General features: G+C 48.4%; 2 protein-coding genes across 3 annotated transcripts in view; one reads left to right on the forward strand and one right to left on the reverse strand.

Moving 5' to 3' along the window:
- The first annotated feature begins 1,380 nt into the window (after positions 1-1,380).
- The window catches only part of CECR2 (CECR2 histone acetyl-lysine reader), a 155,596-nt gene continuing 140,481 nt past the window's right edge, over positions 1,381-16,495 (forward strand). For both annotated transcript variants that reach the window (XM_079937652.1, XM_079937653.1), the window contains exon 1: positions 1,381-1,832. In XM_079937652.1, the coding sequence (XP_079793778.1) occupies positions 1,707-1,832 (126 nt within the window). In that variant the 5' untranslated portion in view covers positions 1,381-1,706. The remainder of the gene's footprint in view (positions 1,833-16,495) is intronic.
- On the reverse strand, positions 11,819-12,239 carry LOC307193676 (large ribosomal subunit protein eL42-like). The gene has a single exon (XM_079935967.1). The coding sequence runs from the start codon at positions 12,198-12,200 to the stop codon at positions 11,880-11,882; it is 321 nt and encodes a 106-aa protein (XP_079792093.1). The 5' UTR covers positions 12,201-12,239; the 3' UTR covers positions 11,819-11,879.

A 16,495-nucleotide genomic window follows, 5' to 3' on the forward strand; every position in this document is an offset into this window, starting at 1 on the left:
AGGGTATCGGTTCCAACAGAGCAGGAGGGAGGGGTGGGTGCAAACGCGAGGCTCTAGCTGGAGCCCCAGCGCGGGGAACCCCTAGGAGACACAGAAGACCTCTGGGCTGGAGGGCCAGGACCGGCTCTGGCCCGGTGAGAGCACAGTGGACCAGAGCTAGAGAAGGAGAGAAAGAAAGAGGCCCATGTGGACGCCGAGGCGACCCTCAGATGAAGAAGGCAGCCTGGGGGCGAGGGTGCTGAGGAGGGGGCCTCGGCCACCACCAGGGCTCCCCGGCTCCAGGAGAGTCTGGCTGGATTCCAGGACGGGGCCGTGGTGTGGAGAGAGTAACCCAGTCTTGTCACCTTTCTGCTTCCTGCTATGTGGCGGCCTAGGCGCTGCGACTACCAGGCTGGCGGCCGGACCACGGAGAGGCAGGGAAGGAGGACAAGGATGAAGGGCAGAGGGAGGAGCCGGAAGGAGATCCGGGAAAAGGGGGGGAAGCAGAGGCAGGAGGTAATGGATTAGAAACAAACGTGAAGGGAAGCAGGAAGCTTACACAAAAGAGAGGGAAAGGTGTGCAAGTCAGGCTGACCCGTGGGGAAATGAAGACGTACAGGGGAAGAAAGTCCCGAAAACGTCTAATTCAAGGGTGTCACCCTTCCCACACCTCAGCTGTCAACAGGGCATCTGCCGAGGAGCCGCGCGTTCAACACACAAAAATGCAGCCCCTGCTTCTGGGGGCGTTTAGATATGGGCTCATTTTGGTCAAAGATTAAAACACACGGTTGAATCTGAGGGTGAATTTTAAACCAGCCAATAGTTCCAGGTAATAGAAGAGCAGAACTGCGTAAGCTTGGAGCAGGGGGCGGGGGGGAGGCGGAGTGAGCCAGTGTTGGATGAAGTATTTTCTTTCATGAAAGATACAGTTAAATACACATTTGAAGTTTTTTTTTTTTTTTAGTGCCGCCTTATAAAAACAGGTTACCAAAATGACGGGAATAAAGTGAGGGAGAGAATTATCCGGAGGCGCACTCCACAACGCCCCAGTTGAGCGCGGCCACCGGGCGAGTTCCGCGGCCGAAGGTCCCCGCGCGGATCCCCGAGCGGCCGAGCCGGGGCCGGGACTGGAGAGCGGGCGCCCGGTGCCCCCCGGGCCGGCAGGACGCGCCCGCAGCGCCCCGCGCGCCCCCGGGCGTCGCACGTGCGCCTTCAGGCGCAGTCTCAGCCGGCCGGGCGGGGGCGGGGGCCAGGCGGCCCGTGGGCTCTGCCCGCGTGCGGGGTCCGCCCCCCTCGCCCTCCCCCCTTCCCCTTTTGCCCTTCCCTCTCAACCGCAGCCCCAGCCCCACGTGCGCGCAGCCCCACGAGGCGCCTCTAGCCAGCCCGCCTCAGAGGGGCGCGACCCCCAGCCACGTGGGGGCGGGGCCCGGCGGGGGCGGGGGGCGGTGCTCGCCCGCGGCCCCTCCTCCCGGCCCTCGGGCGCCCCTCCCCCGCCCGTGCGCGGCCCGCGGGCGGCGGGCGGGGGCGGGGGCGGGGTTGTTGTTGTGCCGAAGCCCCGCCCCCGCCCGCCCCCGGCCCATCTGTTCCCCGCGGGCCGCGGCGACATTGTGCGGGCTGGGCGGCCGGGCCGCGGCGCGATGGGCCCGGGGCAGCCGCCTCGGTAGCTCGGCCGGAGCGGCGCCGGGAGCTGGCGGGCGGCGGGCGCGGAGGCGGCGGCGCTGCCGGAGATGCGCCCCGAGGAGGGCGGCGCGGCCGGGCTGGGCGAGCTGCGCTCGTGGTGGGAAGTGCCGGCCATCGCGCACTTCTGCTCGCTCTTCCGCACGGCGTTCAGCCTGCCGGACTTCGAGATTGAGGTGCGCGGGCCGGGGTCGGGGGTCGGAACCCGGGTGGGGTTCTGGGGGGCGGGGGCGCGCGGGGACCTCTGAGGGGCTGAGTCTGAGGGGCTGAGTGGGGGTCTGAGGGCGGGGAGCGCCCCAGGGCGGCCCGGGAGGGCGGGGGTCGGGGTCCGGGCTGAGGGGACCGGGCGGCGGGGAAAGTTGGGCCGTTACTCCCGGCGGCGTCCCTGCGAGCGCAGCGCGGGGCCGGGCGGCCGGGGGAGCGGACGGCGGGCTTTGTGGGGCCGGGCAGCGGGCGGGCGCCCCTGGCCGGCGCCCCGACCCCTCCCCCGGCCGCCTGGGGTCGAGCGCGCGCGGCCGGCCGGTGCCGCGGCCCCGGACAAAGGTGCGGCACCGGCGCGGCCGGGCGGGCGAGCGGGGCCGTGGGTCCGCCGCCCGAGGGAGGCGCGCCCGGCGGCGGAGGGTGCGCGCGGGCGGGCGGCAACAATGCGGCGGCCTCCGGGTGCGGGGGGCTCGGCGCCGCACGCCGTTTTCAAAGTTGGGACGTGACTCGGACGAGCACGGCTTTTTCTAAAAACGTGAGCGGGACGATGGCTCCCGCCGCCTGAGGAGGAGAAACGACAGATTAGGGAATGCCGAGCGTCAGGACTTGTGCCCCAACCGTCCCGAGGACCCCGTGTTTCCTTTTAGTTGGTGAAAATCCTCAGCACTTTAATTCTGCTGCTCAAAATGGTGGCTGCGGTGGGAGGTGTTGTGGTGACAATGCCGTGGTGGTGCCGCTAAACTTGCCCCTGCCCCATTTTCTCCCTGAAACGTAATAGGACTGAGGTGCTGCTGAATTACGGGTTTAGAGTTTAGGAACCCCGTCTAAAAATACTGTGGAAAAATTTCATCTTGCAAAAATCCATGTATTCCGATTTTACTGACGGAAAAATAGAAGAAAGTAATCTTGCCCGAAGTTGTTACAGAAGTCGAGTAATCTATAAATAACGTTTTATGTTCTAAGTAATGAACCTGTGGTTTCTAAGTATTAGCAGCTTGAATTCCTAAAGGCAATGTAACCTGATCTGAGAGGTCCAATCTGTGTGTATAACAGAAATGAAAAATCGTTGTTACAGGTGAATAATCAGGGCCACTTGAGATGAGTGTTTTCTCTTCGGAGCCCAGTATTTCTTGGAAGTGACACTTTTTTGGTGGTGGTTGTAGTTAAAATGTGTGCTATTTGAAGTATATAAGACACGATTGAATATTTGGAATCCAACGTGTACGTATTTTGGTAATTATCCGTATCTGTTTATAATTTGGAGATGTTGTTCCCTAGATGGATACCTAAGGATAGTGACTTTTACCTCTGCAGTTCTTGTTGTAATCCTTTTCACATGTGGTTTGATGAATGCAAAGTTTAATAACTTAAAGTTTTCAGTAATTGTCAGAAATTAAAAATTTTAAAGTAATTTTTAGGCTTCTAGCAAATTTGACTCCGTGAGCGCAGAATTCACTGAGAACATGGTCAATTTTGATTCTCTAAGTATAATTAAATAAGTAAATTATTTTTATTTTGCTTAAGTGATTTTTTTTTAATCTAATAGTTTATTGTCCTGAAAGTTTGACAAACAATCCCTTGGTTAGAGTTTATGATGCACTGGAAGAGCCTTCTTAAAAACAAACAAACAAGAAACAATACTACTGCTCAGTTGGACAGCTGCAAGGGCCCTATAAAATCTTAATTTACTGCAACTTTAAAAGATAGAAATGATGAATAATACCAAGTGGTAGAAGTTGGGTATCAGCTTTTTTAGGAAACCAGTTTTCAGCTGTGGGAAAGAACTAATTTTACCCTTGACCACCAAGCTAAACCCATGGATTTATAGAAAATTTAGGAAGCAGAATCTTCAAGGACTTGGCTTCTATTTATCTAAAGCAAGGCAATCTCTTAGATAGCTGAAGGTCTGGGAGCATTCATGCTGCAATTCTGCAAGAGGTCAAGACCTCCCACTTAGAGAACTGATCCCCAAAGCATGGATATTTTTATTTTTGCATGTAAGAAAACCTTTTTACTCTGTTAATTAGCCTTGAATGTACAGGATTTCTTTAGATGTCAATATACCAGATTCTTGTTTTTTGGGATATGTTTAGGGACTTGTATGTTGCTGCCCCCCAAGTATGGGTCCTGTAATCATCAGACCAAAAATCTGCAAATGTGTAGATATGCTTTAAGTTAAAAATTTCTGATTTTAAAAACAATGCATAATCATTATATAAGACTTGAAAATCATTATATAAAATATAGGTAAGAGACTTAAATCACCCATAATCCCACCACTCAGAGATAAAAGCTATTAACTGTTAACATTGTATCCCACCACTCAGGGATAAAAGCTGTTAGCTGTTAACATATTTAGAAATTCCCAAACATGCTCACACGTGTTTTTGTGCCCTGGATTAAGTGGTGGTTTAATTTTTCAGATGAGGAGATTGAGGTGTAGCTGGACAACAGTAGATTAATGATACTGAATTCAGTAGTTGGTGTTATGAAATATCTATAACTAGCTGCTTAACTGGATGGATTACCAAAGAAGCTCATGGCACACCTTCTTTGCCTCAGAAAATTATCAAATTCAGAGCCACTTCATTTATATCAAGTGTTCTGAAATTGTTTAACATTCTAGTGGGTTAGGCTGGTTATGTTTTGTCCTGATTCGAGAGTAAAGAATGGTGAATTGATCTCCCGAAAGATTTAGTACTGGGACTTCCCTGGTGGTGTAGTGGTTAAGAATCCGCCTGCCAGTGTAGGGGACACAGGTTCGAGCCCTGGGCTGGGAAGATCCCACATGCTGCGGAGTAACTAAGCCAGGACGCCACCACTGCTGAGCCTGCGCTCTAGAGCCCATAAGCCACAACTACTGAGCCCGCGTGCTGCAGCTACTGAAGCCCACATGCCTAGAGCCCGTGCTCCACAACTAGAGAAGCCACTGCAATGAGAAGCCTGCACACTGCAACAAAGAGTAGCCCCTGCTCACCACAACTAGAGAAAGCCCGCGTGCAGCAATGAAGACCCAACACAGCCAAAAATAAATAAATAAGTAAATTTATTAGGGGAAAAAAAAAGATTTAGTACTAATTTTTTTCCCGCCAGCCAAGTGATCTTTACAGTGGTAGCTTGTCTTACTTAACCAGAGTAAGGTAAGGGACGATAGACCATCTTCAGTAATCTGGTCTGGAGTTAATCATGGTGGGTGTAGGGTGGGTTGCAGGGGGGAATCCCATCATAAACATTTTGGGCATATTTTCTCTAGAGAAGAAACCAACCATGGGGCTTCCAGGTGGTTCTTTGAAAATGGTCATGTAGAATTACCTGGTTCATATAGTAGCGGCAAGATGAAAATAATGTGATGGTCCTGTCTACTTTTTTTCTTGAGCTTCCTGCTTTGAGTACAGAATCCTTTGCCTTCCTGGTTGTGGTTGTATGTGGGTTAAGACCCTCACCTCATCAGCATGATGATCTGGGGGCAGTGTCTTTAATTCGGGTTCCTGTTGGTGTTTCCTTGGATCCAGCCTCTTGAATCAAGAGCTCTAGGCATGAATTATTAAACATGAAAATAAGTGATAGAACTTGCTGAGGGTAACTTATTAGTACATCAGGCCTATCAGTGGTCTCTGAGCCTGGGGCCCAAGGATGGGTTATAGGAGACTTTGTGTTGGTGTACGTATGTGTACTTTGTCACTTCCATCAAATTTTGAAAGAGATTCCAACCATAGGAAGGTGAAAAGGCCTTAAACTAGATGAAAGATTTAAGTTGGCCTTGAGTAGGGGAACCAGAAGGCTAGTTTCACAACACAAGATGCCCTGGACCAGGAGTTAGGAAACTTGAATTCTTATTACTAGCTTTGCCCCTAACTATGTCTGTGACCTTCGGCAGGTCAAACAGCCTAATGAAAAAGGACACTTGTATAGTACTTTGTACATTTTCCAAATGTTATTTTATTCATAGCCATCCTTAACCATCACTGGGAGGTAGGAATTATCTTAATTTTGCAGATGAGGAAATTGGAAGGTTAGAGAGGCTAAGTTTCTTGCACAGACTCTCACCTGGATCTCAGGTTCTTTGATACCAAATTCTTTGCTACTGCTGCTACATCGCACTGCTTCTACTTTAATTTTCACCATCTATAAAATGAAGGGCTAGACATAGAAGTAATGGCCAAGATTCCACAGTGCAAATGTACAGTTCTTTGGTTCGTAATAACGTGGGGTACAGAAGATCCTTTTTAAAACTTCTGCTGGGACTTCCCTGCTGGCGCAGTGGTTAAGAATCCGCCTGCCAGTGCAGGGGATGCAGGTTCGAGCCCTGGTCCGGGAAGATCCCACATGCTGCGGAGCAACAAAGCCCGTGTGTCACAGCTACTGAGCCTGTGCTCTAGAGCCCCCAAGCCACAACTACTGAAGCCTGTGTGCCTAGAGCCCGTGCTCTGCAACAAGATAAGCCACCACAATGAGAAGCCCGCACACCGCAATGAAGAGTAGCCCCAGCTCTCTGCAACTAGAGAAAGCCCACGCACAGCAAGGAAGACCCAACGCAGCCAAAAGTAAATAAATAAATAAAATAATTAAAAGAAAAACAAAAACTTCTGCTGAATACAGAGGGACAAGTTCATGATTTCATTTGTTTCTTTCAGCAAATAATTATTGAGCATCCATTATGTGCTAGATGCAGTTTATTAGGTGCTGGAGGTACAGATGTGAACATAACAAAAAAATACCTGCCTTCTTTAGTGGAAGGAGACAGATAATAATAAACTAATTGGCATAGAGAGAGCCAAGTTGAGGGGGTAGGTTGTTGGAATTTAAAATAGGGTGATAAGGTGTGGGTGGCCTCATTGAGAAGATGGCATTTGAGCAGGACTGAAGGAAATAGGGGATTTAAGATTATTTAAAAACTAGTAGTTTGTGGGACTTCCCTGGCGGTCCAGTGGTTAAGACTCTGCGCTTCCACTGCAGGGGGTGCAGGTTCGATCCCTGGTCAGGGAACTAAGATCCTGCATGCCGCGCGGCGCTGCCAAAAAAAGAAAAATTAGTAGTTTGTCAGAGTAACGTATTGAATGGAAAATACCAGATGATAAATGTCTTCTAAGACTCAGAGTGTGCTCCTTCTCTGAGGAGGGAAGGCCAAGAACAGGATGGGAGCAGATCTTGAAACCCTAAAAAGGGGACTGCTCCGTCAGAGTGTCATTCAACCCAAAGTGAACACTGGCTCCTTTTCTGCTTAGACCAGTGTCTTGAAGAGGAAGTCCTCTTCTTCTTCACTTGGCTGCATGTGAAGCTTCAAAGCTTCAAACTGGGAGCTTCTCCAGTTGTAGAAAGGGTAATAACCTCTCATCTCTGAAGGACAGCCCATGTTAGCACCTGGCTTGCTCTACCACGGAAGTTCAGTTTGGTCTTGCTTAATTTGCTGGAACACAGAGGGGAAGCCTAAAATACGACCTGGCAGCATGGCAGCATTTGGTACCACCGCCTATCTGCCCTTCGATCAGGAGAAGCTGAGTGCTGGATTCTTGTGGTGTGTTGGGCTGGCGGTAAGCATGAGGGGCTCTGGCAGAGTGCTGGGAAACCCGCCAGTGTGCAGGGCGGGTCAGGTGAAAAGTGGGTGTGGACAGAGCCCCGGGGACAGAGGGCACAGCTTCTGACTAGATGGGCTTAGATCTAGTTGATGGGATTGAAAATACTTTCAAAAGGGATCAAGCAGAGAGAGCCAAAAACCTGGACTGTGGGCCCACCTCTGTCATTAACTGGAGCTGTGATCTTAGGCAGATCACTTGGTTTCAGATGCCCCAATCTATAAAAAGGCAATTGTGGACTAGGTGATTCCTGGGTTTTTCCTCTGTCAGCGTGCTACGATTCCCTTCGGATGTTTCTCAGCATGCAGGGCACAGGTATCTGATCCAGAAAGTCACCGACCTCCCTGGTTAGGACCAAAGTTATGAGCTGTGTTGGGGTCCGTGTCTTACAAATTAATTTTGTACCAAACTAAAGCTGCAAATCCATACTTGATGTGTTTGTGGATTGTATGAATTTGTTTTTCTGTGGAGATCTTGTCTGCATATACATTACTTTGAGGGTAGCTTAATTGATGTTTTCACTGTCTTCGAGGTCCTCAAACTAAGATTTTGTATTTTGAGATTATGAGGAACTCATAAAGGAGGATGAAGGTCTTGAATTCTGTTCTTTTCAGTTCGCTTCTGTTTGTTCACTTAAATTGAACAGCATTCACACTTATAACTTTGAGTGGAGACCGGTTGAAGGTTCTGACCTGGGGCTTGCCTCTCATTTGACGGTGAAACTTTGCAGGTATCTGTTCTCTGCTTCCCTGTATTTTCCTGTTTCATTGGACTCTTTCTTGGATCCTTTCATCACGTCTTCTCTACAGGAGCCTCTAACAAATACTAGTTTATACCGGAAAACTCGGGAAGGTTTTTTACCGTAGTTCTTAGATCGAGACAGGAGTAGTTGGATGGTGGTACCAAGCTCAGGATTCTCCCAACCTCGCGCTGTGACATTCGGGGCCGGGACTACAGCCGCGTGAGTGGCGGGGCCGCGTGCACCCAAAGACGTGGTGCCTCCCAGAGTCCGCCCTCCGCGGTCACACGAAGAACCCCGGGCCCTGAGGCGGGCGGGGGCCCCTCCCTACAGGGAGTCCCCGTCCTGGGTGCGAACCTGTGATGTTTTTACGTGTAGGGTTGAAGGGAGTTAGCTGTGCTTGGTGTGCCGTCATCAGCAACTGCACGTCAGAAATCTGGGAAACAGATGCTTTGTTAATTCTTTTCTTGGAGTCGTTTAGGGGAAGAGGATTGGTTGGGGGGGGGGTGTTGCGGAGAGGGCGCTGAGACTCCTGAGGGACGAAGCGGGGACCTCCCTCGGGCCTCCCAGGACCGGAGACGGCAGCGGGAGGGGGGCTAGCGTGCGTGCGTGTGCGCGCCCGCCTGCCGGGATGCAGCCCCTCAGGCTGTAAGAGGTGTGTAACTGTTCCGCGGGGCGCTCGCCTTCCCGTGGGGTCTCCGCTCATGCGGCACCGCGCGCGCGTCGTGGGTGCATACGCGGCTTCGTTTTGGTCGGGAGCGAAGGTTGCGTGGTGGCGGCCCGAGCCGTGTGCAGGACACGCTGCGGGCTCGCGGGCGCCCAGGAGTCCCGGCGGCCGGCGGTGTGGGGTCTGGCCCCTACGCCACCTTGCCCGGCAGTGACTCCGTGACGCAGGTTATCCACACTCCCGTGGGAAACGGGGTGCGGCTTATGTAGAAATGTACGGAAAGTTTCGTGTCCTGATCTCGCGTGGACTGGAAGATGGGCATTTGGCTGGTCCAGGCACATGGTCGTGTTCTGGTACGTCTCACACTGTCATGGTCACTTCAGGTTTGGCCCCCGTCCGAGCCGCTACGGCTTTCCGCGGGTGGCTTGGCTGCATGAGTGTGGCCCCTGGACTGAACGTGTGAATGGTGTCACCACAAACTGTGCCTCCTTCTTTGCCCCCCATGACCCCCCAAGTTAAGTGAAAACAGAGGCAGTGATGGAGCCACGGTTACTCTAAACTCTTCATGTTTTTAATGTTGAACCTTCAAATCAACTCCCGTTAATAATTGCCGAGAACGGAGTGAGTTCTTACAGCTGAGAGTGGTGTGATTGGTCAGCTGGAGTGGAGAGTGTTTTCTCCAGGCCAGTTGCTTTTCATGAACACCCCTCCCTGAGTCGTCATTGTTTCAGCAACAGTGCACTGAGGACGGTGATTTGCTTGACAGAAAATGTGTTAAATTAGCAGACCTACTTCTTTAGCAGATCTTTTCTCACCCCCATTCCCATTGTGTTTCTTCTGTTTCGCTGAAGGTTGTGTTTGCAGTCTTTTAGGTGTGGGAGACAATTTTTATAATCGGTGTCCTGGAGTTCTTTGCTTAGGGGACACTGTTATATAGGGGGAAGGTGACTTAGAGAAATTTCACTTGTGCCATAATTAAGGGATTTAATTTTTTTCACTCTTAGGCTGGTATGATTTGGGTTAGTATCCCACATGTTGTTAGAACGTTCCCCTCCCGGTCCCCAACATCCGGTAAGGGAGGCTGGATGCCTGCTTTAACAACATAATGGAAAACGTGTCTCTCAGAAACAATGTTGAGGATGCCTGTGTCCTTATACCACTAGAGTTTCATCACTTTTGGTGATGGAGCCCTCTTCATTATCTTTAACTCTACTTGGATTTCTGTACTATGCAAGCCTTCAAAGTGATAGTGGAATTACAAACAAAAGGGGAATCTAAAATCCCAGTCTCCCTTCTGTCTGTTATTGTCATCTTTATTAACATTAACGGTCCCAGAATAATTGCAGAGGTATGGGACCAGGTGGCTCTTCTGCTGCCCTGGGGAATTAGAGTATGTTGTGAGGGAGGAAAGGGTGAATGGCTGGGTGGCAGCGATGGCTGCAGGAGCTCAGAGGCCACAGGGCTCATGAATGACGTGCTTCTTGTGGAAGGCAGGGCTGGGAGTGGGGGGGTCACAGTGAGTAAGCGCGTTGCAATCAGAGTTCTCTCATTTGGAGGGCTAGTGAAAAATGAGGTTGACAGACAGGAGGTGGGACGCTGCAGCAAGCCTGGAATGCCAGGCCCACTCGTGTTAATCTTTTTTTTTTTTTTTTTTCAGTATGCGGGCCTCTCACTGTTGTGGCCTCTCCTGTTGCGGAGCACAGGCTCCGGACGCGCAGGCTCAGCGGCCATGGCTCACTGGCCCAGCCGCTCCGCGGCATGTGGGATCTTCCCGGACCGGGGCAGGAACCCGTGTCCCCTGCGTCGGCAGGCGGACTCTCAACCACTGCGCCACCAGGGAAGCCCCCGTGTTAATCTTTTTTATTCAGGCAGTGAAGTTTTGGGCAAGAATGACAACAAAGTTTTAGACTAAGAATGTCCTGGGTACTAAATGTTTTAGATTAAGTCTGGTATTGGTAACTGGGCTTAACTCTAGGAGTGGAGTGGTTGTGAAATGCTGCAGGTAGCGGTAACAGGAAAGGACCTTCGTCACTGGCTTTGAATAGTGCGACTAGGTGACTGACAGTGTTGGGTGCATAGAGAGGGTGGTATCTGGTAAGGATGTTTTTGGCTGCAAGTGATGGAATGCTGTACTCACAGTGACTTAAAAAACTCTGTGGACTGTCCTATAACACGTGGTCTGGAGGATCCTGGCAGGTATGCTGCTCAGTGACAGTGTCCTTAAGCGCTCAGGCAGTGGTCTGCGAGTGGTTACAGGATGGTTTGCATAGCTCCAAGGTCTGCATTGCTGAGTGATGCAGGGAAGTACAGGAAAATTACAATTGAAAATCAATTGTATGTTGAGTTGGTGATTTGAAGAGGCTGGAGATGACTTCAGAGAAGGCTGTTGGGAAAAGGAAGAGGGAAAGGCTAAAACTACATTGTCCTGGAATGAGAGACGAAAAGAGCTCTCTAGGAGGCTTAAGAGAATGGTGGAAAAGAATGAACTTTTTAAAAATATTTATTTTATTTTATTTATTTTGGCTGCATTGGGTCTTCGTTGCCGCACGCGGGCTTTTCTCTGGTTGCGGTGAGCTGGGGCTACTCATCGTTGTGGTGTGCAGGCTTCTCATTGCGGTGGCTTCTGTTGTTGCGGAGCATGGGCTCTAGGCGCGCGGGCTTCAGTAGTTGTGGCACACGGGCTCAGTAGTTGTAGCTCATGGGCTCAAGAGTGCAGGCTCAGTAGTTGTGCCACACGGGCTTAGTTGGTCCGCGGCATGTGTGATCTTCCTAGACCAGGACTTGAACCCGTGTCTCCTGCATTGGCAGGCGGATTCTTAACCACTGAGCCACCAGGGAAGCCCAAGAATGAACTTTTTAGAAAAACTTTTTCACGAGTAATATGTAATATTATAAAAAGAAACCCCAGTTCCTCCTAGGTTAATGTTTTAGTGCTGTACTGAAGAGGTCAATTGTAGGACAGCCTATCCCCTGCTTTTTTTTTTTTTTTTTTTAAGACAATCTCAAACGTTTATTGCCTTCATAACAAAACAAAATATGAAGCTCAGAACTGGATCACTTGGCCCTTTCTCTTCTCATCTCCTCCCAGCTCAAAATGCTTGCATCTCTTAATAGCCAGCATTCTCTTAGATCTGCAGTTCGGCTCAACACATCCAAGCCTCAGCACAATCTTCTTTGTAGTTTTAGCCTTTTTCCGGAAAATCGGCTTAGTCTGCCCACCATAGCCACTCTGCTTCCTGTCATAACGCCGCTTTCCCTGGGCATACAGAGAATCCTTGCCCTTCTTGTACTGTGTCACTTTGTGGGGTTGGTGCTTGCCACACTTCTTACAGAAAGTCCGGGGGGTTTTAGGAACGTTCACCATGTTTGCGAGAGTGCTATCGGCACAGAAAGCCTATCCCCTGCTTTTTAAAGAAGAGTCAGCTTGTTTCCAAATTCTCCTCCCTGTCTTATACTAGCAGTCCTCTTCACTCTTCTATCCCCTTCTGATTGTTGGGAGTGGGGTGGTAGTGACCCCACCTAGGATTGCCAGTTGCTCCTTGTTTTAGCTTCCTATATAGGAAAATGAAACTGAAAATCTGGGCCCAGAAATGTACCCCTTTTATCATTAGAATTTTAGATTTACTTTTGCTTACCTATTGATTGTTTGGAATTCTTCAGTTTGTAGTTTTTCTCTGTTAAGTATTTAATGATTTGTATGACTACTACTTAATGGGACTCATTCTTCCATAATGGGAGTTTATGTACAAATAAGATAGTTAGGTATCAATGTGGTGCTTCATTCTAACCACAGTTCCCCACACCTGGGGAAGTGACAGCTCAACAGAAAGGAGTAGTTCTTCTGTTTATTTGTTTGTCTTATCTGCCACCTAGCTCTACAAAAATTTTTGGAGGTTATCTGGCTGCTCCACCTGCCCTTTGCCCCTTTTCCCTCCTCCTGGCTGAAGTAAGTCTATATCCTGGCTGGTAATCGGACACATCTTGCAAGAAAAGATGAACTGGATCAATCAAATTCCCATTCTTGGGATTGTAACCTAGGAAATACGAGGGTTATCAAGTTAGTGTGGAAAAGCAGTTAAAAGGTCACAGTGAGGGCTTCCCTGGTGGCGCAGTGGTTGAGAGTCCGCCTGCCGATGCAGGGGACACGGGTTCGTGCCCCGGTCTGGGAAGATCCCACATGCCGCGGAGCGGCTGGGCCCATAAGCCATGGCCGCTGAGTCTGCGCATCCGGAGCCTGTGCTCCGCAACGGGAGAGGCCACAACAGTGAGAGGCCTGCGTACCGCAGAAAAAAAAAAAAAAAAAAAAAAAGGTCACAGTGAGAAGCCTCGATGCAAACCAGATTCTTGCATGTGAAGGAGCAGAAACTGGAGAGAGACCCAGCATTAGGGGAATTAATAGGAAGGCTCCAGCCCCAACACATTGGTGTCCATCCTGCAGGAACCCCCAAGCATCTGAGGGACTCTGTACTCCTTGCCCCCTCCCTTTTCTCCATGTGTGTGTATTAAATATTTTATAAACGTAGGCTCATACTTTTACTTAGACTTCTGAATCCTGTTTTATTCAGTTAACAATATTACATGACACAGGATGCCCTTTCATAGCATACGTTATGACTTTAATAGCTGTGGAGCGTTCATGCTCTGATTTATTTAACCAATCCTCAGTGGAGCATTGAGGTTATTTTTAGTTGTTTACTATCATAACAGCCATGAACAGAAAGATTGTTTTCTTCCCAAGATAGAATTAGTGTTTTTGTTCATTAGACTTCTCTTATTACCCTCTATATTTGAAGTCTTAAGTTTTGAATTTTCTTCATAGTCAGTTTTTATCTTGCATTTCATGACAAAAGCTAACGTGAATTTGGTGCCCACTGTGGGCACTCCAGGCACTGCTTGGTGTTTCTCATGCATCCACCTATCCTTTTTTAAAATTGAGATACAATTGACATACAACATTAGTTTCAGGTGAACAGTATAATGATTCCATATTTGCATATGTTAAGAACTGATCACCACAGCAAGTCTAGTTAACATCCCACACTGCACATAGCTACAAATTTCTTTTCTTGTGATGAGAACTTTTTAAGATCTACTCTCAGCAACTTTTGCTTGTACAGTACAGTGTTGTTAACCGTGGTCACCATGCTGTACATTACATCACCACGACTTACTTATTTTATAAATGGAGGTTTGTGCCTGTTTACCCCCTTTACCCATTACACCCACCCCTGCTTCTGGGAACCACCGGTCTGTTCCCTGACAGTAAGTTGCAGACATGATACCCCTTACTCCTAAACACTTCTGTGTTTTTATGCCTTAAAAATACAGACATTTTCTTACATAACCATAGTATAATTATCAAAATCAGGGAATTAATACTGAATAAAATTTCTAGATAATAGTATATCATATTGTCAGCTGACCCCAAAATATTAATGTATAATTTATATGTTTTTATGATTTTAAATACAGTGTTATGTTAGAAGTTATCTTGCTGGCTAGGGTTTTCAGTCTAGGATCATGTGTTGCATTTAACTATTGGGTCTCTTTCGGCTCCATTAGCCTAGAGTGGTTTTTCAGTTTTTGTCTTTCATAACCTTGACCTTTTGGAATTGAGACAGTCCCTCAATTTGGGTTTGTTGTATGCACTCTCATGATGAGATTCAGGTTCTGTGTTTTGGCAGGTGTACTAAAGAAGTGGTGTGTCCTTAGGGCATCATATCAGGAGTCACGTGATGTCACTTGGTCCCATGGTGATGGTTATTATTAACTTTCATTGCTTGGTTTGAGGTGGTGTCTGCCAGCTCTCTCCTCTGTGAAGTTACTGGTTTTCTCTTATAATTAGTACATAGCTGGTGGGGAGAGGCTATGTAAACATCCTGTTTCTCATCAAAATTTCACCCATTTTAATCCTTGCATGCTTCTTTGCCTGAGTCAATCAGTACATCATAGTTGCCAAATAGTTATTTTCAAATTACATCATTCTTTTTACATTTATAAGTTGGCATTCATAGTTTTCATTCACAGATTTTAAGTGTTTGATTCAAAATTGTTTCTGGTGTCTGATAAGAGTATAATTTTATACATTTTTTTCTTGGAAATTTCATATAAATGAATAAGCATTTGATATAGTAATTTTCACAAAGTGAAATAATTTTTTAAAGCTTCAGATCTTATTTTTTCTTTATACTTTGAGAAGTTTCAAACATACAGTGAAGTTTGAAGACAAATAGAGGTGAGCCCTGCATACCTTTACTTTAGATTCACCGGTTGGTAACATTTTACCACATTAGCTTTATGTTTTCTTTTCTTTTAAATTTTGATTTATTTACTTATTTTTAATTAATTAATTTATTTTTGGCTGTGTTGGGGCTTCGTTGCTGCGCGCGGGCTTTCTCTAGTTGTGGCGAGCTGGGGCTACTCTTCGTTGCGGTGCGTGGGCTGCTCATTGCGGTGGCTTCTCTTGTTGCAGAGCACGGGCTCTAGGTGCGCGGGCTTCAGTAGTTGTGGCCCACGGGCTCTAGAGCTCAGGCTCAATAGTTGTGGCGCACGGGCTTAGTTGCTCCACAGCACGTGGGATCTTCCCGGACCAGGGCTCGAACCTGTGTCCCCTGCATTGGCAGGTGGACTCTCAACCACTGCACCACCAGGGAAGTCCCTTTTTTGTTGAACCATTAGACAGTAAGTTGGCAATGTGATGTTACTTCCCTCCCCCCCCAAAATACTTTGCCATGTGCTTCATAAAAATAGGGACACTCTCCCACATGACCACATCAGCATGTTCACATTTAAGAAAATTAACAATAATTTTGTAATAACATCCATATCCAGACATCCTCACTTGTCCCCACAGTGACTTTTAGAGATGTTGTCCCTCACCTCTATCCCGGATCACACATTTGTTTGGTTGTTAGGGGGTTGTTTTTTTTTTTTTTAATTTTTCATTCATTCATTTTTGACTGCATTGGGTCTTGGTTGCTGCGCGCGGGCTTCCTCTAGTTGGGGTGAGCGGGGACTACTCTTGGTTGCAGTGCACGGGCTTCTTATTACAGTGGCTTCTCTTGTTGCCGAGCACGGGCTCTAGGCGCGTGGGCTTCAGTAGTTGTGGCACGCAGCCTCAGTAGTTGTGGCTCGCGGGCTCTAGAGTGCAGGCTCAGTAGTTGGGGCACACAGGCTTAGTCGCTCCGTGGCATGTGGGATCTTCCCGGACCAGGGTTTGAACCCGTGTCCCCTGCATTGGCAGGCGGATTCTTAACCACTGCACAACCAGGGAAGTCCCAGGTGGATAGTTTTTAAGCAGGTTGAAGCCAACCCATTTATCTTAGTAATAAGGAAAAATTGGTAAAATGATTTAAATTTCAAGCTGCAAGTATATTAGGTGAAATAATAAGGAAAAGAGAGAGTTCATTGGAATAATACTGGCTCCAGTCCAGGCTGTGCTTAAGGTGTGGGCAAGCTGCCTCTCTGAGCCTCAGCTTCTTCGTTGGCAAGTTACTGGCTTATTCCATAGGGTTATGCTGAGATTCAAATGAGCTGAGGCATAGGAGGGCCTGGCACACACAGATTTCTACACCTGGTAACTATTATCATTAAGTTTTTTTTCTCCTTTTAGTTTTTTTTTTTTTGCGAGACGTGGGATCTTCTACCAGGGCTCAACCT

This window comes from Stenella coeruleoalba (genome assembly GCF_951394435.1).
Source record: "Stenella coeruleoalba genome assembly, chromosome: 11".
NCBI classification, from domain to species: domain Eukaryota; kingdom Metazoa; phylum Chordata; class Mammalia; order Artiodactyla; family Delphinidae; genus Stenella; species Stenella coeruleoalba.

Bases quoted from the DNA above. Each gene is read 5' to 3' on its own strand.
- LOC307193676 (XM_079935967.1), bottom strand. From the start codon at position 12,200: ATGGTGAACGTTCCTAAAACCCCCCGGACTTTCTGTAAGAAGTGTGGC.